This window comes from Semicossyphus pulcher, unplaced genomic scaffold (genome assembly GCF_022749685.1).
Source record: "Semicossyphus pulcher isolate SPU_LCO1_2020_fin unplaced genomic scaffold, fSemPul1.0.p SCAF_13, whole genome shotgun sequence".
Lineage (NCBI taxonomy): Eukaryota > Metazoa > Chordata > Actinopteri > Labriformes > Labridae > Semicossyphus > Semicossyphus pulcher.
The window spans coordinates 29,036,797-29,061,759 of NW_027211637.1; the positions used below are offsets into that span (position 1 = coordinate 29,036,797).

Below are 24,963 nucleotides of genomic sequence, written 5' to 3' on the forward strand. Positions count from 1 at the left end.
CCGGCAGCTGTTTCCAGTGAGAAGGCACTAAAACCAGCTCAGCACCAAAACAGACACAGCTAGAATCCAAACGTCCAACCTGTGGACGAGTGGACAACTTAAGTTGTAGGTACCGTCCACATGTTCACTGTCATCTCATCAGGCCGCTAAGGAAGCACAACTGCACGGCTATAAAAACTGCTGATAGACAGGCCTAAAGACTTTGAGAGTAAAGAGCATTTACTTTGCATCCGTAAACAATACATCTACATATTCCTTTGGGCTGCAACTAACGACTGTTCTAATAGCAGACAAGTCATCGATTATTGAAACGATTCACTGATTAATAAGCTAATGCATTGTCAGGTTATAATAAAACTAACAATTGCTTACTTTCAGTTTGAAATATGTTCCCTTGTAGCCATCCAATGGCTTGTGCTTCTCCTGGAAACTCATCCTCAAAAGTTGAGGTGAAATGAAAAATGTCATTTTAATCCTTTTAGATCACATCCCCGGTAATATTGTGCGTCTATTAAACAATATAGGCCAAAAAAAATACAGAAAATCAATTTCTTTGTATTCTTATATCAAAATCCGTTTTTTCTTCCGGTAAAACTAAATTTCACGCATGCTTACGTAAGTTAGCACCAAACAATCAATCTGCAACATTTAGCCGCAGAGCACCAAGAACGCTCGGTCAGTTAGCTAGCTACTGCGCTGTGGAGAACGTCTGTCTACGCCCACTTCTCAACGATCAAATCAAATCCCTCTAATGATATGTCCCGCCTGCACGTCCTGTTTCACTCGGAAATACGTCACGATACGGAAGCTAGATACTCTGGAAATGCTGTTTCAGTTCTACTTTAAAGGTTCTGGAGAGTACCAGCTACCTTAGTGAACACCCTAAAAGGTTCCCAAAAGGTGTAGAGAATTAAATGTGGCAGATTTCAAATAGGGAATTTGTTGTGTTACATCAAGAAGTCAATCAGTTTTTATTTATATAGTGCAACGTTATCTTACGTATACAGCAGGTCAATGTTAGTACAACCCTGCTAAGCTAACTGCTCCTGTATATGGGCACTCCGTCCTGTCAGATGTTCCTCCACCCAATAACAATAACAGAACAAACCTAGTAATATTAGTTTAATGTGTTTGTATCAGGCAAGCATCCATAAAGAGTGATGAACATGCCCAAACACAGGCTGTTGTTCTCCTAACTCCCGTCAGATCATCAGCTAATGTCAGACGGCTGCTGCTATCGCGTGGGGAGCTGAAGGTTTTAGCCTGATGACACGAGGTTAAACAAACAGACCTGCATTAGTTCACTACAGTCTGTGCCCAACCCCTATAGGTGAGGTCGTGTGGGCACGTACAAACAGAAACACACTACTTTCCATCCCCGCTAACTCTACCTTCAAAACACACCCAAACACTCATATCTGTTGTAATTCATGGCTTTAGTTATATTTTTAGTCGGCTCTGAGATATCCCAGAGTGATAGCTGCTGCGGATGATGGCTATCTGCTACTTCATGGTTCTCTTTCTCGCCCGCATCTTCAGACTTGTTTACTCTGCCACCGTGTGGAAATGCAGGCTGATCTGATGACACCGGTGTAGCTGCTGTGGATCAGATATTGCAGCCTTCGCCCCGCCATGCTGTGGACAGAAACACAGGTGTTTGTTGTTCTTAGAAGCAGATTTTATTTGCACTGATGGCTTCTGCAGGCCGACGCTAGAAGTGTTTTGAAAGTTTGCAATTCATGAGAGACGGCTGGTTAACATGGCGTCCAATATCTAACATGCATTCCATCATATGTTGATAGAGAAGGAGTGTATGTATGATTGAGTGGCGCCACCACCGATTGAAAAACAGAAATCACAGCATTAAATGTTGTAATTTCCAAACCACAATAAGTTTGAATGTTTCTTTTATGAAGGGGAAAGCCAAGTCCCACAAAACAATACAGTATTATCTGCTTTACAGAATCTATGCGGGCTGTAACTGAGGGAAGAAAACATAATATTCACACTAAGAAGAGTCAAAAGATTAAAATCTTATTTTTACACCATGAAATTGTTTTTTCAGGTACTTGAACATCCTGTATAAAAATGTTTTCCCTTTTGTGAAACAGTGAATGATAAAAACTTGGCAAAAAAACAAGATTTCATAAGGATGTTTTTGTGGTGGTTCCACATGGGCTGCTGTTACATAGCAAAGTGGATTGTTTTACCTATTTTTAAGGTATCGAGTCGACAAAAGCAGCTGCAGTTTTGCACATTTATTTAAGTGGTTAGCGGTGTCTCCTCACAGCTAGAAGGTTCCTTGTTCGAACCTCGGTTTGGCCTTTCTGTGCGGAGTTTGCATGTTCTCCCCGTGCATGCGTGGGTTCCCTCCGGATACTCCAGCTTCCTCCCACAGTCCAAACACATGTTCGTTAGGATCATTGGTGACTCTAAAATTGCCTGTGAGTGTGAGCGTGAAAGGTTGTCTGTCTCTGTGTGTCAGCCCTGTGATTGACTGGCAATCAGTCAAAGGTGTAACCCCGCCTCTCGCCCAATGACAGCTGGGATAGGCTCCAGCCTCCCACGACCCTGAACAGGATAAGCGATATAGATAATGGAGGGATGATTCTGTACTAAACCGCACCCACCCTTGTTACAGGCGCTACACCTGTCAAGCTTTCCTGCATTGCATATGCAGTTCATGATGATGGCAATGTCAGATCTGCAACTCAACTACGTGTCGTCAGAGGTCAACTAACGCTGCGTTTTATTTCTGCTGATTGAGCCAACCTTGTTGAGGTAAACGTTCACGTCAGTAGAAGATCTTTCAGCTGAGGCTAGCCAGCTAATAAATGACCAGTCTTATAACAACTGACATTGTTATCCCGCTCTTCATTGCTAAGAGACTCTGTAACTCAGCTTCAGTGTACAGAAGGGATTTCTGTCTCAGTTATTCTCACTAAACCACCATATTTATTTGATGAATCGAGCACTCTGAGAAGATGTTTTGAATTAGAGATGATGGACACAACAATTACCAAGAAGGCAGCTATGAAAACAGGCATTTAACAGTTGATCCATTTATCAGACACAAGTCTGCGGTTCACATTAAAGCTCTGTTAATCCACCCGTTTCTTCTGTAGCCATTTCTAATGTTCGTCCTGATCAGAACGGTGCCTGTGGGTCATCAATCAGGGAGCAAAACCCCCAGACGTTCCTGTCTTCCTCGAGGAGATTCTGCCCACATGCCAGTCAGCCCGAGGAATCCTCGGCTTGTGGTCGAGACGAGCGGGGAAGAGGAGCAGACTTGGCGGATCAAGGGGTTTCAGGCTTGGAGCAGTAGCTGCATTCCTCCATGTCTCTCTGTCTTCCTCTGCTGATGTCTCACTCCGTCCTTCTACGTCTCTCTCTTGATTTTCCCCCATCCATCTCCATTTCCTGTTTCTGTCGCCCCAATGGGGCAGTCAGACAGGATCGTGGATGTTTCCCTGATGTCCTGTCCTCAAATGCTGCACTCTGCAGACAGACAGGCCGGTCGGTCCAGGCAGACAGTGTCCCTATTACTCATTTCACTGCTGTATACAAGTGCTTATTGTAATAACTTCAACTCTGATTTGTCTCTGTGTTACGTGTTGGCTCTCCGCTCTCCGTCTTCGGATCAGTAGCAGCACTAAAAGCATATTTCTCTAAACTGTGACTTTCTTCAGGCTGCCCATTTTTTCCCTCTTTGTTTTTTGGACGTCTTCCTGGTCATATTTAGAATTTCTTTGAGTCACAATGAAAGATCTTTTGGATGCCCTTTTGTCTGTTAATACTAGGGATGCAAGAATGTTAGCATTTGACTTAGCACAACTGATTTGTTTCATAACATGGTTGTGTAAAATCATGAAATCATCCCAACATTTCTTTGTCCGTAACAGTTAACAGACGATACAGTTCAAACAGACAATACAAGATGAATAAAAATGATAGAAATATCCAAAAGGTACTTTTATAAATGGCCTGAGAAAATTCTGTTTTACTCTTTAGTTTGTTTATTTATTATTAATCAAGTAAAAATTAAGAAAGCAGGTGTTATGCCCCTGACAGGATTACATCCCCTTCTGGGGAGCCTCAATGTAAAGACGGTGCACACTTCTTCTCCTGCTCTGTTTAACGAACAAGAAGGAGAAAACTTGACTAAATGATGGAGATGTACAACCACAAGGCTTTAATTTAATTATTACTTTAGTACATTTTAGGGTTTTTCTTACACACCTATGTTTTTAATGGCCTTTTATCATCTCTCTGGTTCTTTTAACGCTTTGTCTTCTGTTTGCTTCAGTGATGGAGGGTTCCCCCTCAATGGTCTCTCGAGTATAAATAAAGGTGGATTGATTGAATATCATTTTTAACTAGTTATTTATATCATATGTCATTATTTCTGTATGATCTTCATTTGAGTACATTTAACTTAATGGTGATCGTGAAGATGTTGGACACCTGGAAGTGACTTTTTTTTTAAAGCTTTGTTTTTGCGTAATGGAAATCCTTCTTGAACAACCGCCTGGTTCATCATGTAACCAAAATCCTCCCGTGCCAGTGACTAAAGGTGTTTGTTGTTGTTGAAACAAATCTTTGCTGTTTTGTCTCGTGTCTGTTGATTAGCTAGCGCAACATTAGCCACATTTACTTACTTGTAGCTGTACGGCATTTTAAGCTGCTCAATTAGGTTTGCTTTCACTCCGCCTGCAGTCAGCTGTTTGCGCCGGCATGTACATATTTATTTAATTCTAATGCAATAATATTGTACCATAATACCCCATCAGTGAGAACAGGGACAGGCCTTTGTGGCTGCAAAACTATGATGTTTTAAATCAGTGGTTCTCAATTTGTGGGTCGGGACCCAAAAGTGGGTCGCAGAGCTGTTTTCAGTGCTGTGCTTTTATTTTGAAGGACACAGGTTTCCTCTGACGTGCATGCAGTAGTAGTGTAGTTTATTCACACTCTATGTCTACATTGATCCCAGCTACAGTTACTTTCCGTTCTTGACACAACGACAGTCGTTGCATTTATTTTGCACTTTGAGAAAAAGGCCGTTAACTGAATGAATTGTAGAAGAAATATTTTCCTCTTATGCACTGCTGGTCATTTTGCTTGACTATTACACTGTTTATACTACTGTACTGTTTACACTACTGTATTAAACAGCACCATTTTTCATGAAGCGTTGCCTCCTCCGTTGTCTCTTCTTCAGTTGTGTGTCTCTAGAGTAATGGAGGTGCAGCCTGGAGGACAGATAAAAATCTCTTGTAATTATATCTGAGTCATGCTCTGATCTTATCCCAGAGTTGGCCCACTGGTTATTTCTGTTGGCATGGTGCGACCTGGAGAGAGGCTCACATACTGTACATGCAGACAGATGGAGAGAGAGACAAACAGATCCTCACCTCTGAGAGGAGAAGCAGCCACTGACAGATGTCCAAAGCGCACTCAGTGATATGTTCACATCAGTAAGAGACAAGTTATAACCTTAACGATTAAACTGCTCGATTGAGAATGCATTAGTCATTATTTTCAGCCTGAGTAGTAACCTAGTATTACCTCCAAGCTTTTATAGTCTAACTCACAGCTCTGCAATCATGCCACAAAGTATTTATAAGACTGTCATTCCCAAGTTGCTGTGGATGTGGCTTCTGCTCCCTGGTAGACAGTAAAATTACCTGGTGTTGTTTTTGTATAAATTAAAACTGCAAAAACTTTTTGATTTGTATTTGTAACCTGTGTGACTGTTTGTGTGTGTGCAGGACTACCCCAGGAACAGACACCCGGGATGGAGCAGAGGATCGGTGGCGTACCATGCTGGTGAGGTTTCAAGCCCTCTTTCTCTTTCTCTTCCTCTCCTTACGATAGGGTTGGGCAAAGATACCAAGTGACCATAGCTGGTTGTAAAGTTCAGGTGATTTTTGTCGTTTTATTTGACCAATTTAGGATTAAGTTTAGCACATTTCAGCAAGTAGACAATTCAAAGAGCTTTACACAAGACAACAGAAGCAAAGAAACACATCATAAAACAAGACATTAAAAGGCAAAGTGAAGATAAAATATCAACAGTGAAAACAGAAGCCAAAATATAAGTTACAGTGATAAAAAATTAAACTAGTTATTTAAATAAATGTATTAAAATAATTCAATGAAAGGCAGTTGTGAACAGGTGCCATGTTTCTCCATGTTTGGTTCTGACTCTGGGCTCAGAAAGCTGACCCGTCCCGGATGACCTGAGTGGTCGGGATGGTTCGTACTGTGTCGGTAGCTCATCACCATTCAGCGCTTTGTAAACCAACAGTAGTATCGGTCTGTTCTCTGATAGACAGGGAGCCAGTGTAAAATTAAATTTCTCATTTCTCGACTCCAAAGAATTCATCTGCATCTTTTTGTTGCACTGCTTCTTATCTTTCACAAAACAGGGCACGGCCTTAGTGGCAATAAAGCCGTCTTTAGTGGTTGCTGTCCGATCGATTGGTGCTGAAAAGCAGCTTAAAATTATAAACTGTATTTGAGGAGTAAACCAATTACTGCATTCAGACTTTTTAATCGCATAGTAATTTTATCCCCACCTGTTTCTTTCGTTTGGAGGTTGCCAGCAAAGACGTCCTTTGTATTTTGCCGGTACTACTTACTTGGGAAATTGGCCCCCCCCAGCCTCCTGTGCATGCCACACTCATACCAGATATATACACAGTCACTGGTTGTTGGTCTGACAGAGGCTGGCTGGCAAATATCACCAAATCATGCCGTCCATTTTTTCTACACAGAAAGAAAGTTGTGTGTTTATTTACTCGGCGAGTTTGGAATTCCCCTTGAATGAAATACATAAATCTGATCTACTTCCTCTAAAGCATCTATCTACCGCGTTTTTAGCTGGAAACATCGCGGGGCATCATCTGTGCAGGATGTCAAGGTGCCTGGCACAAACAGAGATCAGGGAGGATGCCAAGAGATACAGCAGACAGTGACAGCATCAGAAAGAGGAGAAGGATCGTATCTCCACCGCTCTTTCTTCTCCTCTCTCTCCGTGGGCGTTTGGTCATCTTTTTATCTCGTTATGCAGTGAACCAAAAAAACACAAGACACAAAAATCTGAGTTTAGATATCTTTATCTTCCTATGATGCCGCCCACTCACACGTTTGTTTGTGACGACAGGCCTGTGGACATTATCCGTACAGGCATCTGCACAGACCCCACCACAGCTCCCCTTCCAGGCCTCAGCCCCCCCCTCACTATCAGTAAGAGATTAGCTATCAAACGCTGCTGCCATGATATGAGAATGGCGGCAGCGAGGTAGGTGGTTGTTATTACAGCGCACAAGCTACAGTAGGTAGCCGGCTCTTTATCTGACAACCCGCTGTCACAGTGAAGATCTTGTTAGTCTAATCAGACCTCTAGCTGACTTTTATCAGCATTACTTTGGTCTGAAGCCTCCCATTGTTGAGGGATTTCAGCCGCTCTCGCTCTGAATGATTCACACGCCACAAATGTCACTTTCTGTCGCCAGTTTTTCCACCAGAAAACGTGCGTGATTTTATTTTTAGACGGTTATTTTCTTCCATTTGACCCCCGAATCTATCAAAACACATTTTCTCCTTCATTCGGCACATTCCTCTCATGTTTCAGGAAGATGTTTAAAGTCCTGAATCCCCCATATCCCTTTGCAGATTCCATTTATACTTAAGATACTTAAATAATAATAACAGTTGATGCTGTACGTCCTGCCGGGGCCTGTGGATGATACCTCGCCGCTGAGTGACAAACGGGGCCAGTCATTCACAGGGGCTCACCATGCCAGTCCCAGAGGCCTAACGCTGCGGTGCGCCTGGTTTGGCCGCTGTGCGTTTGACACCACAGAAATGTGCACGCCCCGGCACAGCTCCCATTAATCTTATTTGTTAGAGACTAAAATGATGTATGCGGTTTTCCACGCTGTGCGTATGAGGTCTGCCTTCCCATGCTTGGGTTAAGGTGCCGGCTCTGATCCAGCTACTTAAAATCAACAGCCGGGGCCTCTTCTTCAAGTCTCCTCCATGCAGATATCTACCGAGCCGCTCAGGAACCTCAAGAATTTCATACAGCAATCTTTGGCCGAGTGACAGAGACTTAATGTATACACAGTATTATGTACCCCGGGTCAGATAACCACAGCAGAAATTGCTTAAAGCAGGAATGACTTTAGCTTTGTTACCTTGGTTTTTCTGCGTGTTTGAGCCAAGAATGCTGCGAGAGGTGTTTCTGTCACACGTGGTTCCTCTGTAAATTAACTTTATGGTCAGTTTTTGTGTTTGACTTCAGCGGGCCAAATGTCTGCCAGAGTCCTCTTGGCAGGCCTAATCTTCATATAGAGTGTTAAAGCTCTTTTTAATAAGCTGTTCTTCGTGCACTCTGAATGTTTGTAAGGTTTTTATCGCTGGCTTCAAAGAAAACAGTGGCTGTAGATTTATATTTCCCATAACACATAAATTACATAACGATCTGATGCAGCATTCCTCTTTGTCTTATTTATACTTTGCATGTACAGATTGACCACTGAGCTGCGTTTCTATCAGCCGGATTTATGGTGCGTTATATTGGGCACGCGACCAGTGTTGACCTGGATCACATGTGATGTGTGTTATAAACTTTAAAGGTTGTGATTTTACTCCAGATATATTCCAGTTATACACACAGAGGGCTGCCAAACGTATCGCCGCTCCTTTGTATAGCTTGTATAGTTTGAGAGTTCTTTGGCCGGCGCTGGTGTTACCGCGAGTGTTTGTGTTGGGAGCCGGCCCGGTGCGGACCTCCATCCCGCGCGTTGGCTCGACCCGGCTCCGCTAGATAATGGGCCGTGGGGCACCGCGGGGCCCCTGTTGCGCCCCTGTGGACCCTATCAGGAGCAACCAGCCATCCAACCAGTGAGTGCTCCTCAGTAAGCTTCATTAACCCCATCACCCCCTCCAATCCCTCCATCAGTGACTCACACGTGCTATGACTCAACGCCAGCAGCTCGAGGTGGCCATCAAACACCGAGCCCAGATAATAGAGCTCAGTCGAACTGCTCTTTATCAGTGACGGGGTCTAATCTGATCTCAGCTCAGGTTGTGCAAACAAAATATCCAACACCATCATGTCGTGTCGGGGGATTATATTACCTTCTTACCTAATGGGACAAAAATGGATGACGAGTCTCACGAAGAGATTCTGATCACTGCTATCTTAACGGAGCATGTTCCCCCGACCACCACAGGATGTACAAGGGACTATTATCTCATTGTGACTAATCTGCAACTTATCTTTGTCTTTTAAGTAGCTGAACGTTATTAAAGATGAATGGCAGTTTCCTAAAGCACAAGCTGACGTAGTGCTTTGTCTGAAACTCAGAGACATGCACGATGTTATCGATCATGGAAAACAGCAGCCCCCTCACTCTGACATCTCTCCATTCATGCATGTTTGTGCGTTTGTGCATGTTAGGCCTGTGTGTGTAGCATATTTCTAATAACAGCAGAGTGAAAACATTGAATTTCCCCCTGAGGAGCAATAAAGAAAAACCTCTTCTTCTTCGTCTTCTTACAACTCTCCAAAACTAAGAGGTATTAAGTTTATGTGCAACTGCTTTCAAGTTACTTTTCCTGTCACATCAGCCCTCAAACCAAAACACTGCTAAACAGACGATAGGAACTTGACCAGTGACATAAAACTCAAGAGTCTGTACAGCAGCTAAAAAGACTCAGGCTGTGCTTCTTCATTCTGCAGCTTCTCTAACCAAAGGCTGTTTTAAGTAAACTCATGTGGCAGCTGCATAATGGAATTTATAGTAAATTTTTAGGAACATGTGTGAACACACGTGTGTGAAATCATGGAAGGAATATCAATATTTAGTTTTAATATCCTTGTTTTAGGAGTCTGTGAAGTCATTGTTCCCTGGGCAGGGAAGCCCAGTCCTTTCCAGACAAACTCTCATGTTACCAGAAAGCCTGTTTTCTTGTTCCCAGCTGGTCTCAGAGCTCAGTCAGGTTCTCGTAGCCGTGGAGCCTTCCCTCTTCCTCCTGCGGGCCCGGCTCCAAACCCAAAAACCAGCTCCAGTTTTCAGCTTCCTCTCGCTGCTCGGATCCCTCTAAGATCCAGCACCTGGTGGCCGTCACAGTAGCTGCCATTGTTGGCTTTACCGAGCGACAGCCTCACTTTATGATCTTGACTTTTGCATTAACACCATCACCAGACCTCTGCGCCACACGCTCTCACCGGCCTCAGAGCCAAACCTTGGTCAACACCTCTATGCTAATTTTAAACTCTCCAGTCTCCAACACAAATTATAACTTTTTCCGCCACAGTGTAGCTCCAAGTCGAGTCTGCTTCCTGCTTCTCGATTTCCAACCTTGAAGCACCAAAGCACATTTGAGAAACAGAACATTTTATTGTAGTCTTACACAACTGTGGGCCAGAGTTAATTTTAGAATATCCCCAACTATTACAATGTTTGCTGTGCTGAATATCTGCTCATTTCTGCGAGTGTTGGTACATTTTATAATCTGCTAATCATTTGTTGAATTCTTCCAAACAATTAATTAAACTTTCACACTTTAGTCACAATCAGGGGGAGCAACACTAGTGACAAAAAGAGTCGCTTGTTCAGTTTAGACCCTTTCTTTAAAAGAAGTCTTTTTAAGGACTTAAGTGCAAATATAAACTGCTGCAGTACTCTAATCTGCCCTTTTGAAACAGACATCCTGCAATAATAAAGCCATTAAAAAGGCACAGCTTTCGCCAGTTTTGCAGTTTCAATCTGGAAAAGTATCTTGCTGTTATAATGTGAGACTTCAGACAGCATGCCGGCTTTCAGAAAGAGCTGTGACGTGAAATGCTACAGCGTCGGTGTCTGTTGTGACTTATAGTGTGCAACTTGCACGTCAGTCAGCAGCATTTCTTTCTGAACAATAACAACAGCCCTTTATCGTTCCTGTTAGTTATCCATCCATCCATCCTTTATCTATACTGCTTATCCTGCTCAGGGTTGCAGGGGGGCTGGAGGCTATCCCGGCTGTCATTGGGCGAGAGAGGCGGGGTTACACCCCGGACCGATCGCTTGTCAATCACAGGGCTGACGCAAAGAGACAGACAACCCTTCACACTCACACACGTCTTTGGACTGTGGGAGGAAGCCGAAGTACTCAGAGAGAACCCACACATGCACGGGGAGAACATGCAAACCCCGGCCCTGTTATCTGGCCGTTCATTTCTTCCTCTCCTCTAAAGGGGAAGAAGCTTCCTGACCTCTTTGTCTCCCTTATTTTGGGACATTTTATCGCTGAAGGTTAGCTGCTAACTGCTGGTAGGTCGCGTAGATTAAACCTCCTCAAATGTTACACTGTACCCGTCACATGTTCCCGGAGCCGCTCCAACCCTCATGGTTTTATAAAAATGTCCTTTTGATCTTGAAATCCTTCCATCTCTAATCTTATTATGTATTAAGGACATTGAAGAAATAAACATTTGTAAACACAGAACAAAGATAACATTGTCGTTAGAATCACATGCTTTTACAGCAGACAGTGTTTACAGACACTCCTCAGTTAAGGGGAGAGGAACAGTCCTGTTTTTATAGCTGTTTACAGGCTTATCACATTAATTCAGTGTAAAATTCAGAGTAAGTTCAGGCAGTTTAATCCATGAATACATTTTGCAGAAAAGCTGCAAGAAATTAGAAGTAGCTTGCGTTACTGCAGCGCACATCCCTCCTGCCTTTGTCGCTCCTCCAGGCTTCTCCTGCCTCTTCTGTCCCGGTGATCTAGCCTCCATCCTCAGGCCCAAACCTGGACTTCCACTCCAGAGCTCACCTCCAGCTCCAGCCCTTTTCACTCTCCAAAGCCGTGTTCTGCTATTTTTAGTCGCGCTGCGCCTGTGCCGGCGTGGCTCCACTGTTTGCCTAGTGTGTGGTGTTGTGACAAGGGCCCGCATGGGAGCCGTAATGATACAGTGTCTCCGTCTCCCTCCTGGTGCTCAGATACAGATTGTTTAAACAGTATCCTGAGCCGGGGACGGGTCCCATGACAACTCCATAAATATTTACCAGCAGCAGCCACGCCGCTCCGCTTGACGAGAGCTCGTCTGCAGGCTACCTCTGCAATGTTTTTCTTTTGCCCTTTTTTCCATTGTTGTCTTTCACAACTGTAGTATGTGTTGTTTTGATGATTTCCTTTGGATGTTGTCGATTTTTTTAAGTGTTTTTACTAGCGCTGCTTTCGCCTTTACACATCATCATCTGCCTGGAATGTCAGGATGTCCTTAACGTTAGCGCTAGATTGTACGGGCACATGTTGCACGCTGTGGTAAAAACATTACAGACGCGGTGTAGGCGCTGTCCTGGAAGTCACGTTCAGCAGTGGGATGAGTTTCAGGAGGGCTCAAATGACCTCACAGGAGACCTACTAAGACTTTTTGAGACTTTGTAGGTATTTTCAAAAGCCTCAAATATTGCTTACTGGCAGTGTGCGTTAACTTTAGTTATTATTGGCTGTCTGGAGGTGTTATAACTTAAACTAACTGACTGTTGTGACAGTGCTGCAAATGGCTGTTCAATCCTTGGGTAGAGTATTTCATTTTCAGCAAAGCCTCAATTAATCATTTGAATTGAATAAAACAGATTAGAATATTGCCTACATATACCAGAATGCATTGCATGGGAGCATCTTCAGCCTTAGCCTCACTCTGCTGCATTTCTTTGGCAGTTTATTTTTTGTTGTATTTGTTTTATTTCATTCTTTTTTCATTTATTGTTTTTAATTCCAGGAAAAAGTTCTTGAGATTAAAACTTTTTCAAGAGTGTCCCGGCCAAGACAGCCAGCAGCACATTAACAAAGTTTCAGACAAACTATGAGCAGCTGTACATACAAACACAACACAGAATACGTGACTATAATACAATAAAAGACATGAAATAACGAGTGAAACCAGTCCAACTTTGTCTAAAACAACCACAATCATTAATATCTCAAGCAGAACATCTACAGCCAGATGTGTCTTCCTCTGAGTTATTCAAGAGCACCTTAAAAGCATCCAATGAGACCAGTTCCTTCAGTTCCAGGTCTTTCTGTAATTCCTTCCAAGTGTAGGGAGCAGCGAACTTCAGTTCTGACCTTTAGGACAGACAGTAAGAAAAGGTCCTGGGGCCGAAGACTGGAAGCTCCTGCACTCTTCTGACTGATGTAGTTTAGAAGTTACGAGGGAAGCATACCTAAGAGCGACTTGTGAAGAAGAACACACCAGTGTTTTAGTCTATGTGTGGACCACAGACTGTATTAAAAGATGGATGACATGACAGCTCCTTAAAAGTGAAGCCAAACCCTCTCTGTTGCCCCCTGCTGACTGGCTGCAGTATAGCTCATAAAGCCCGCCTCCTCCATGTTAACAGATGGGACATGAGTCAAACTATAAAATCAAAATACACGTCAAATACATTTTAGTCAAACATGGTTTCTGTCATTATAGTTACTTCTTATCATGCTGATTTATGTCCAAGTGTTAATTTTTCTGGTTTATTTTTAATTAGTTATTTGATGCTGTAAAAATGATGATTGACAGCTCTGTCGACAAATACGGCTCCTGCAGCCGATCAGTTCTGGATTAGCAGAGTGGAGGCGAACGGCGAGAGGAGACGTAACAAAAACAATCACACAGTCATTGTGTTTGGGTTATGGCGGAGCCACCCGCAGATCTCTACTGCGCAGACGCTGGCTCCATATGACGTCACCATCACAAGATGGCAGCGCCTATCACAGGGGCTATTTTGGCATCAATTTCGTACAATGGGAGCAGATGGAGACGCGTCGTCCATCTTTATATACAGTCATTGGTGTGGACAAAGCAGACCACCCAACACGTGCGTACAGCAAACAGTGATGAGTGAGGGCTTTAAAATTAGTGATGAACCTCAGTGCTCCACACACAGTGTCCAGAGACGTAGAAGTGGCAGCAACCAGAGTTTTTTTTATGCTGTTTTTCTCTCTGCTGTGTTTTTACATCTTTTGTCCTTTTGCTTTAACTTCATATCGTCTGTAGCTTTGAATTGTCTCGCTGTGTCCGCCATGTTGTTTTGGTTCTTTTGTTACCTACTGTGTTCACGATCGCTTGTTTGTCAAAGTACTTTGTAAACTCTCGTGTTTAAAGGTGCCGTATAAATAAAGTTATTATCTTTATTACACTCCTCCATGACATCATCTGTACTTGTTTTTTGGGACACCATATTTGCTGTGCATCGTACCATTTCGATGAAAGTTTGCAGTGCAGAGATAGTCTGTAGTTCTTGCTGGGCACCAACTCCACAGACACAACGAACGCAGGTGTTTTTCACACTCTGTATCTAACTCAGATGGAAGGTTAAAAATCCCCAAACAATCCCTTTAATGCATCGATCTCTTTTACGTCAGGTTAACCAAATAGGTACCAAAAGATGTTATAATAGATAAATCTTGGCCATATCCTCTGCACTGGTGTTTCAATCATTCTCTAGTCTACATACTCTTGTAACAGGTATTAAAATGCAGGTTTTTTAAGTCTTATAATTTACATCGCCATCACTCTCCGTCCTCCTCTCTGACAGATGACGGTAAGATCTTCCACGGCAGCGGTGTCGGAGACGCTTTCGGCCCTCGCTGCTTCAAAGGGGACATCATGGGCTGCGGCATCATGTTCCCACGCGACTACATCCTGGACGGAGAAGGTGAGGGCAGAGGGTTTCAGGTGCTGCAGTTACACTCGTTACTGCGGTTGGTGCGTCAGTGGGAGGCTTATCGTGGTTTAGCGTAGGCAACATTCGGTCTTAACTGGGTACATTGTTTCGCGTGTGGGAAAGAAACTGGATGAAAACCAAGATCCCCCGCACGGAAAAAAAAAAACAGTCACTTAAAGGGGAAATTCCTCACCCCCCCTCCTCTAATTTCCAGGAGAGACAAATATGGGCTTTCCTGCTCTCAGGTGGTTTCAGAACATCCGTTTTTCAATTAACAAACTGATCATGACAGTTATGATGCATTTACAAAAAAGTGTGTTTCAAGAAGAGGTTTAAAAGATGAAACAAAGCACACTCTCTCGGGTTGTGTCATTAACCAGCATGTTTTGCTTCCTCCTGAGTGTGCTCCCCGCTTCCAGTCCTGGTAATTAATCAGCGAGTACAACCTGTGACTCAAACACACTGTGCTTTGTTCTGTCCTCAGGTGACATGGACGACTGGCTGGACGTCCGTCCGGGTCCCGCGGGCGTCCAGAACGTTCTGTACCTCAACGACGAAGAGGAGGAGGACGAGGAGGAGGAAGAAGAAGGGGAAGAAGCAGATCAGGGACAGGAGGGCAGGAAGGTCACGGTGAGGAACACTCGTAAACACACACACAGGAGCCATTGTTACATGTTATAAACACAGCATGATTTTATGATGAAGCAAACTACTTTTTGTGCCACTGTGGGGCAACATAATCTAAAACATTTGTCTGCTGTGCTTGTGTTTAAAGTAGTTACTTATACATGCAGTAATTTCATAACTTAGACCCTGGTGATTTTTTGAGGCTGAATCAAAGGGTAAGATCTTAGAGAAGTGAAGAGATCGGCGAGTGGAGCCCGCGTAGCCACTTCCACTAACCAAAACACTGCTTAACTTACTAACAGCTTCTTGTGTCGGTCTGAAGCAGATATTCACGCTGATGGAAAGTTCAATGACTGCAGTGTTAGTGTTAGTTACGTCTCCTCTCGCCGTTCCTCCTCTACTCTGCTACTCGGGAACAGAACGCTGCAGGAGCCCCATTTGTCAACAGAGCTGTCAATCATGAGGCCACACCCCCTTTTTATAGCTTCAAATAACTAATTAAAAGTTGTCATAAAAATGAACACTTGGACATAAATCAGCACGATAAGAACTAACTATAATGACAGAAACCATGTTTGAGAAAATGTATTTTGATTTTATAGTTTGACTCATGTCCCATCTGTTAACATGGAGGAGGCGGGGCTTATGAGCTATACTGCAGCCAGTCAGCAGGGGGCGATAGAGAGGGTTTGGCTTCACTTTTAAGGAGCTGTCATGTCAGCCATCTTTTTATACAGTCTATGGTCCACACGCAGACTAAAACACTGGTGTGTTCTTATTCTGAAGTCGATCTTAGGTATGCTTGCCTCGTAACTTCTAAACTACATCAGTCAGAAGAGCTTCCAGTCTTTGGTCCCAGGACCTGTTCTTACCGTCTGTCCCAAAGGTCAGAACTGAAGTTTGCTGCTGCGATAGAGAGGGTTTGGCTTCACTTTAATGAGCTGTCATGTCAGCCATCTTTTATAGAGTCTATGATGTACCGTATACCTTCTGTGTAGGAGCTCCTAACAGGGGCTGCGCTGACTGTTATCTACGTACGTACGACACTTTAAAAGACCCGAACTATCCCTTTAAGTTTGAATAAGCACTTTGACGTTTGCAGTTTAATTTTGTAAATGACAAGAAAACAAAAAAATCTACCTTTGAAAATATATCCTCTTGTTTTTACTTTGTAACTTCTGTTAGATTTATTTTATAATCTTGTCCTCTGAACAAACAATTGCACAATGAGAAGCCTGCAGGGTAATAAAACAGCATCTGTGCAGCTTCCGACGTTCAGCCAATGCTGACGTGTTTACGTGTTACGACTTCCTGAATTTTGTACCTACAGCAGCTGTAAACAAGATGAGCTTACCAGCAGCTAATGGTCGTTTTCCAGTTTTTGTTTATAGCTGCGCAGGTAGAGGACGGAGGGTTAATTAGACGTGTTCCTCCGCCGCCTGCTGCTGCTGGAAAAACTGGGTTAATGAGAGCAGTGAGAACTTGAGGGAAACTGCAGAGTGGGGGGATTTTTCTGTGGTTTTGTTACTACCAGCCGCTCCTCCCACATCACCTCCTGTTATCTGATCCTTTCTTGGTATAGAAATATTGATTAGTGCAGCTTTAAACAGCAAAGATGCATTAGATGTATGCAGAGTTTAGTCAGCTGGTTTGTGTTCTGCAGCACATTCCAGATCACAATGAGGACGGCTCTGCCAAAAAGGAAAATGTAAACAAAATCCAAACTGTAGGAGAATTAAGGAAAACTGCAAACCACTAAACAAGGCTTGGATGGATTTCGTCCGTGTAATAAGCTACATTAGTGGTTTTCAAATGTGTCCTCGAGGAGAAATTTAATGTCTTAAAGTGCTTAATCTCGGATATGTGATGCGTTACATCCCATTTTTTCTGCACGTATCGAAGATATCTCTGACCACAGGTGTCTCTGAGACATTCTATCTTTAACAAGATGCAAGATAAGCTCCCTCCTTTCTGTTAGTCGTAGTAATTCTTGTTGTAGCTCATCATTTCACACCAATTACCCATAATCCAGTAAGGAGTTCAAATATGACCTTATTTTATCCCACAATCCCTCAGGGCCCCGATCAAGCTGCATTAGTGTGTCAGCAGGTTTTTCCAACCCCGAAAGACTCCAACCAGCTCAGACATGTTGGACTTCTTATGTATATGTTTATGAACTCCTGTTTTTCTATATGTGGAGACGTGGAGGGCAACAAAAGCCCAAAACAGTAGCTGTTAGCATCAAAGGTTTGTGGAGTATCATGGCTATGATTATTGACTTTGTGGAGCAAATCTAACAGCAGGATTACTGCAGACTTCAAGGAGCAGAGAGTTCAGCTTACATCACAGCGTCCACATTCTGGTCGATCGCTGTGACCTCCTGCACGCCTCTCTGCATCGTCCGTCCAGCCTGTAACTTCACCCTCCGATCGCCTAACCGCTGAATCTTCTGCTGTTTGTTTGTGATCGTTTTTTAATTACTGCCGTGCTTCACTTTGTCTTGACTCGTAGCCGCTGGAAGAAGTTGCCCACACGGTTGTGCAACTCGAGGCCGGGGGGTCACTGAGCGGGTGTGAGCGCACGCAGCACTGAAACCCAAGTGGGTGAGAACAGAACAGGCCGAGCCGTAATCCAGGGATTTGTCAATATTTATTCAGCAGGACAAATTAGCCTGAATGCAGCGCTGCTCGACGTTAGCGAGGCCTCTGTGGGCACGGCTGCACGTGTTGGGGGGTTACACTCAGCCTTCATCTGTAATTGAATAGCGGTTAAGCCTTTCTTTTTTCGAGTGGGTGGTACAGTAAATGTTTGATATGTGACTCAGCTTGATTTATCGGAGACACACACTCCTCGCTACTTCACTTGTTGTTTCAGTGTGTCGGTATTTGCTCTCAGACTTGGAAAGAAGCCCTCGGTATTAGCATTGAAAAGCTTGTTGATGTTCGTTTGAGGACAGCTGGATAATGCTTCATCACTCGCTGAGTTGGTACAGACATGTACTGTAAACATTGGCTTTTTTTCCCCTCGTAAGAAGGCAGACGTTACTCTGTCACCTGTTTGTTTAACCATATTTCCTAACTGCACATAATTCCCGTCTCTGCTTCGCTCAAATCAAGTTTCTGTAACTATCGGTCGTTTATAAGACTTTCCTCTCATGACTAATTGTTCCCCTCTCGAACACGTTTGTGTTTAAACTCGCTGTCGCCCCCCTGTGATCCTGCAGGTGTTCTTCACCAGGAACGGGAAGCTGATGGGTCGTAGGGAGATGGCGGTTCCTCCCGGCGGCCTCTACCCCACCGTAGGGATGCTGAGCAGCGGAGAGAAGGTCAAGGTCGACCTGCATCCTCTCAGTGGATGAGCCCAGGGCGCTGACCGGACATGTGACGCCCTGCAAACAGCTGGCTGCACTGTAGAGCTCACCCACGGTAGCCTAGCATGCTGCTAACACTCGCCAGAAAACACTCAGCTCAGCCGCACTCATGCACGTCTTCCCTGACACTGCCTCGGCTTTAATTTATAAGACTTGTACATTCAATGAATTACAATCAGATGTGGTTGTAATGTAGCGGAGACGGTGCGTGGGCTGTGTAGCTTGCAGCTGCAACTCGAAGATTAAAACTCCTGGAAGATATTTACTGTTAATTCTATGCAATCTGTACCGCTCCCATCCTCACATCTAACCTCCTCCTGCATGCACACTGAGCTGTTAAATCCCTCTCATGAGGTCTGGCACACTTTGTTTATTTCTTTTGTCACGACCCCAAGCAAAGCAGAGCGAGGCCAGGAGTTGTGCCGAGTCAGAGCTCGTCGGCGGTTTGTGTTTCAGGGAACACACCCTCCCTCCCTCTCTCTCTCTCTCTCTCCCTTGTTCTTTCTTCCTCTTCCTCTTTAAGTCTCTCACCCTCCCTCTCCCTGTCCTCCCTCCCTCTCTCTCTCTCTCTCTCTCTCTCTCTCTCTGGGTGAGGCTGCCCTCCTGTGAGCGATCAGGGACCTGCTGTTGCCCCACCTCGCTCGCTGCTCTCCTGGAGCTGGCTGGACGTGAGCAGTGGATCTGTTATTAGTAAAGAGGGTTATTACACGTTTGGTAATCACAACATCACATCTGAGATGCTGAGCAGCGTGAGAATGAAGAGAGTGTTTTTATAGTTTCTTGTTGGAGCCAGACTATAAATAAAAAGACATCAGGTATATTTTCTACAATCGATCTGCAAAATATACGTTTGAAATTATCTTTTTGGGTCAAAGTTCAGGGATGTGTTTTGTTTTTTGCACTTTGAGAACATGAGAGGAACGTGAAGATGAGACGTGATTATAAAAAAGGCCTTCCAGTACAGCGCAGTTCAACTCGACGCCTCGATCACTGCTCAGAAAAATAACAACAGAGTTAAAAGCTCTGAAAGTAAAAACAGAAGAATCAGGAGCGAGGCCGTTCGGTTGGCTGCATCAGACTGTCGTCTGTTATACTGTGTTTATTGTTTTCTTCTCCTTTTACTGCATGTTTACCCTCAATATGAAGGATTATCTCCCTCCTTTATTTCCTCGTCTTTAACAAGTCAGTTAGAATAATGTGATATTTTTGCAGGTAGTTTAAAAGATTATTAAGAGCCAAGAGACTTTAAACAAATCTTTGCTTTATTAATCAGAGGATGACGTCCTCTCTGTGATGCCATACGTGATGAATTAACTGCTGGATGTTATTTTTTAAAAGATAAAGACAATGATGTTCGGTCGGTGTGTGTGATGCATGTTAAAAAAACAAACTGTATCGATGTGTGTCTGCAGCGTCTGCAGGGCCTGTATCACAAAGGTAGACTGGTTGGTTCGCCATCTTTCTTTGGGGTTAAAGTCGCCGTAACATGCAGCCAAATCATAGTAAGATTTTAATTATGGATGAAATATAATCTGTGATAAATACCTACAGACTAATCAATCCTCTAATCGTCGTCGTGGCTGCACGAGCAGCAGTGTAAGGAAATCAGGACCAAGCGTAAAAACGTGACCCGCAGTTTGTAGCTGCCTCGTCATTCTGTCAGCGCGTGAACGAGGTGTTCAAAGTACCTGAAGCAAACGGGGGGGAAATGACACAGGTCGTGATGTCATTTTGGTGATTCAGGGTCGAGTTCTTTGTCTCTTCCTGTCAGAGTGAAGCCTCGTTACAAATTAAAGTTTGAACATAATTTTAGGTGTAAATTCGTTTTGCTCTGCAGGAGGAGACAGATTCATAGAAAGAGCAAAGTCAGAGCCGTCAGAGGAGTGAAATCTCAGGATGATATGAGTGGCAGCACTGAGAGAGGGATGTATCTCGACAGGCTTGAGAGTTATGTGGTTGCCCCTTAACAGTATTACGCTTTTTTTTTTACGCAAGATTTTTTTAGGCCTACTTTGTCAGCATCGATCACAAATGTTAGTAGTCTCGACATTACACGCTTGTAGCAGTCTAAGTTAGCATAGGCTAGTAGTTGAGGCTAGTAACAGTCCTCTGAAGACAAAACTTTTTCCGTAGACTGCAAGAATCTCGCTATCTAATGTTACGTAGCTACATGTAAGTAACTGTGTAACAACACACACGAACAAAGTAAAATATCAAGACACATAATATTTGTAACTAACCATTCCGAAACGTCCTGCTGCAGCCGCAGAGTTTGAATTTCCTCCTTCTGGACCAGATTCTGGATCAAACTGATATGGCTGAACCACAGCGCTTCTACGAGCCATACCTACGCACTCCCCGTAAACATTAGCGCATAGTACCGGAGCGCAAGCCACAACCTCTTCCAGAGAGGGGCGTGAACGGGGCGTGGACAGGCACAGCTCATTAGCATTTAAAGCTACAGACACAGAAACAGCTTATTCTCAGTAGAGCTCAGGAGAGGGAGTTACAGGCTGGCTGAAGTCCAGGAACAAATAGGGTTTTTAGGCAACAGACTTCAGATTGACTGTTCTGGGACCTCTGAGACCTACGTGAACTTGCTGAAAAGGAGTATAATATGGGACCTTTAAATTATCGCTGAGATATGACGTCAATACTCCGAGTAACAGACTTAGTTTCACGTTAGATTAGTAGGTAATTCTGGTCCAGTGCATTATGGGCTTTACTCTTGTCTAAAGACTGCAGGGATCAGATTTTGTGCATCACTAACTGAATGCATGAACAGTTTGCTCTGCTGTCGCTGCACGGCTGCGCTCTGTGGCATTTCTAACACGTTTAGCCCAATTAATCTCTATCTACAGATTCTACATGAAAATGTAGAATCTCGACATGCAGATTATTATATTTCTGTCTGTAGTACGTTTGTAGTCCAAGCAGGCTTCTGTGTATGCGGGAAAAACAGAGAGCAAAATCAGGCGGAAAGTAATCAGCGGTAATGACATCCCGGCTCCCATCGGCGTCATCTGACAACTATTGTTTTATCCCTATAAACAGATTTCTGCATGTTGGTGCAGCTAACGATCTGCTCTAGATCAAAAATTCAATTCAATTAGCGTTTAGATTTCCAGACTTCCTCGAATGCATCGGAAACGATGGCTCCGCCCTCTGTTCAACAAACGTCTGATGTTAAAGTCGTCTTCTTCTCCTCTTGAGGACAGACCTGACAAAGCTTCATGTTGTTCCTAATCTGCATCCTGATGTTCTTTCAGCAAACTGAAGAGCCGTTAATTAAAGTCGATCACCAGAAAATCTGTTTCTGTTTGGACTTCATCCCGCTGAAGTGAGCCAGAGTGCAGCCTCTGTGTAACTTACTGTTTACAGTGAGACTGAGACTCAGATGAACGGGCGCTCCTCCGGGGGATGGGACGAACCAAGAGATGATTTATTCTGCAGACATATCTGGAGGGAGAATTTCACTTCACTTTGATCTGAACACACGGTCGCTTCTCGAGCTGCTGACTGGACTGTAAACAAAGCAGCGCACGGAGAAGGAAGGCCGAGCTGGAAGTCGTTTATCGCTAAACCAGAAATACACAGAAGTTGGCCGTCGTTCCGAGAGGCATGTAGGGTCGTCAGACGATAGCTGACGGGTTCTGAGATTGTAGGCGAATTAAAGTTGAGGTGAAACGAAAAATGTCATTTTAATCCTTTTAGATCACATCCCCGGTAATATTGTGCGTCTATTTGACAATATAGGCCAAAAAAAATACAGAAAATCCATTTCTTCGTATTCTTATATCAAAATCCGATCATTTTTTCTTCCGGTGAAACTAAATTTCACGCGTGCTTACGTAAGTTAGCACCAAACAATTTCAACCAATCACTCTGCAACATTTAGCCGCAGAGCACCAAGAACGCTCGGTCAGTTAGCTAGCTACTGCGCTGTGGAGAACGTCTGTCTACGCCCACTTCTCAACGATCAAATCAAATCCCTCTAATGATATGTCCCGCCTGCACGTCCTGTTTCACTCGGAAATGCCGTTTCAGCTCGACTTTAAAGCCGAAACTGTGAACATAACCGGGTTCCAACCACGTTAGCTTCACAGAGGAAGTTACCATGGTGATCCAGCCGGGTTAAAAGAGAGCTTCATGACCCTGAAAACAGACCCGACAGACCCTCTAACCTCGCTTCGTAGTCCACCCCTCAGGTCATCCAGAAACCGACTAAGCTCCTCTTCCTTTGTGATACAGCCCCTCAGAGCTGAAACTATCTGTGCAGAGTGAATATCGCATCAGTGGGAGCTGGTTTCCACACAAAATACTCAGAATGATGATTTAGTTTTCTGTCCGTCTGTTTAAAGGGAATGATTATTATACTGTATCAGCTATAACGGTTAGCTAACCTCTTCATCAGTACTCCTCATCATCTGTAGTAGTCCGTTACAATTTCAGCAGCCCTGTAACATAAAGAAACCGTGCTTTCAGACCGGACGCACGTCACACACGAGGATACAAGAGCTAGGCTTATAACGTGATGTAAAATGACTACACAGGGTTAACTATTAAATCACATATCTGCTGGAGATTGAATGTTTGTTTTTAGCTTTTGTTGTGGAGCCGTTTGAAACAATGTTAGCAGGTCTACAGGTGTGTGTTCATGTTAATCGGTCTTGTTTTCTTCTCCTGCAGGGCTGGATAGAGACTTAAAAACAGGCTGTCGCAGCCTGAACTGTTAAACTGTAAAGCTAGACAGAGCAAAGATATTAATGAGACACTGACGTGGACATGTCTGCCGCGTCGAAGTTCAGGGTATTAAAGTCACTTATGTTAAAGTTTACTCAGAATTTAAGTTTACAAAATGTTTTAAAAGTCAACCAAATTAGAGTTCAATCTGGTTTTCAATGTTTTTGTAGCGTCTCTGACTTTACTCACCAAGGACTCCTGTAATAATCCTCACCTTGTTGACTTGCACTATAAAGGCCTTGTTCAGTTCATGTGTGATCATCAATAAAGGTTTCAGTAATGTAAGAAAGTAATGGACTGTTTTGTGTGAAATGTACGGAAGCCCTAAGCGGACATACAACCATACATTTGTTCACTCGGTTTTCCTGTAATAACGACTCATTTTCCGGTTGTTTTCTCGAGATATCAAAGCTGGTTTTCTCGTAAATTTCTGTTGATCTAGAAAACAAAACAGGCGGGTCACTGTGATATTACAGAGCAGGACATGCCACGCTGCCATCGCCCACACTACTGAGGTCAGTTCAGCCCGTTTCTGTGTTTGTTTTGTGTTTTTTCAGAGTTATGATCGTCTGACGCTCAACGGTGCAGCGTTGACATCTCGAGATGAATTAGTCGATATCACAAGAAAACAGAGAAAATAAAATGTTTGGAGGCATGTCCACTTAGGGCTTCCATAGAAATGTACCATTAAAGAAGAAATTGTTTTACAAAATGTGGAACTACTCTACAAGTCACTCTGTAAAACAGGGTTTAAAGTTAACTTCATATTTAACACTTTTACTGATCAGTAATAGTCTAGTATTTAGAACGACATTTGTTGTTGCCAAGTTGTTTTAATTAATTTAATTATTTTACACGTATTAAATGATCACTTAGATATGATGTCGATATTCCAAGTAACAGACTCTCCAGTGCAGATATGTTACACTTGAAGTAATAATCTCGAAGATCTCAGTTTCGTTCTATTTGGCGGCAACTACGGCGATAAACGGAAAATGCGGGGGAACCAAAAGTAGACAGAAATGATATTAAAGAGATAAACCATCCTGATGTTTCTTCAAGGCTCCAGAAACAAAAGTGACCAACTTATAAGTGTTAACATTACTTTACATTAAGAAGAAACTGAATAAAAATGTACATAGAAAAAAAGCCTTAAGATGTTTAAAAGATAAAATATAGACACATGAATGTAAAGTGGCCAATAATCAGTGTTTGCAGGTTAAAGTGATAATCTCAAAGATCAGTTTCGTTCTCTTTGGCGGCACCTGTGGTGATAAACGGTAATTACAGGAGCACACTTCCCAGATATCCAGACAGTGCTGCATGTGTGACGTCCACGGTTGGCTCCGGTTGTAACTCTTGATTTTCCTGGCTGACGGTCGCTTTCCTTTTCAGACTGTTTGCTTCATCTGAGCGTCGAGTTTGTTTCTTTTTCTTTGGATTTTCACTTCTTCTTGAAGTTGTATCTGTAGTCATCCATCTTTTCTTTGTTTGTTCAGA

At 43.4% G+C, this 24,963-nt stretch overlaps 1 protein-coding gene across 1 annotated transcript in view; it reads left to right on the forward strand.

Moving 5' to 3' along the window:
• spryd3 (SPRY domain containing 3) overlaps positions 1-22,111 on the forward strand; it is a 55,455-nt gene extending 33,344 nt beyond the window's left edge. The window contains exons 8-11 of the mRNA XM_069659470.1: positions 5,769-5,826; positions 14,595-14,714; positions 15,208-15,353; positions 18,574-22,111. Of these exons, the coding sequence (XP_069515571.1) occupies positions 5,769-5,826; positions 14,595-14,714; positions 15,208-15,353; positions 18,574-18,708 (459 nt within the window). The 3' untranslated portion in view covers positions 18,709-22,111. The remainder of the gene's footprint in view (positions 1-5,768; positions 5,827-14,594; positions 14,715-15,207; positions 15,354-18,573) is intronic.
• Positions 22,112-24,963: the final 2,852 nt, after the last annotated feature.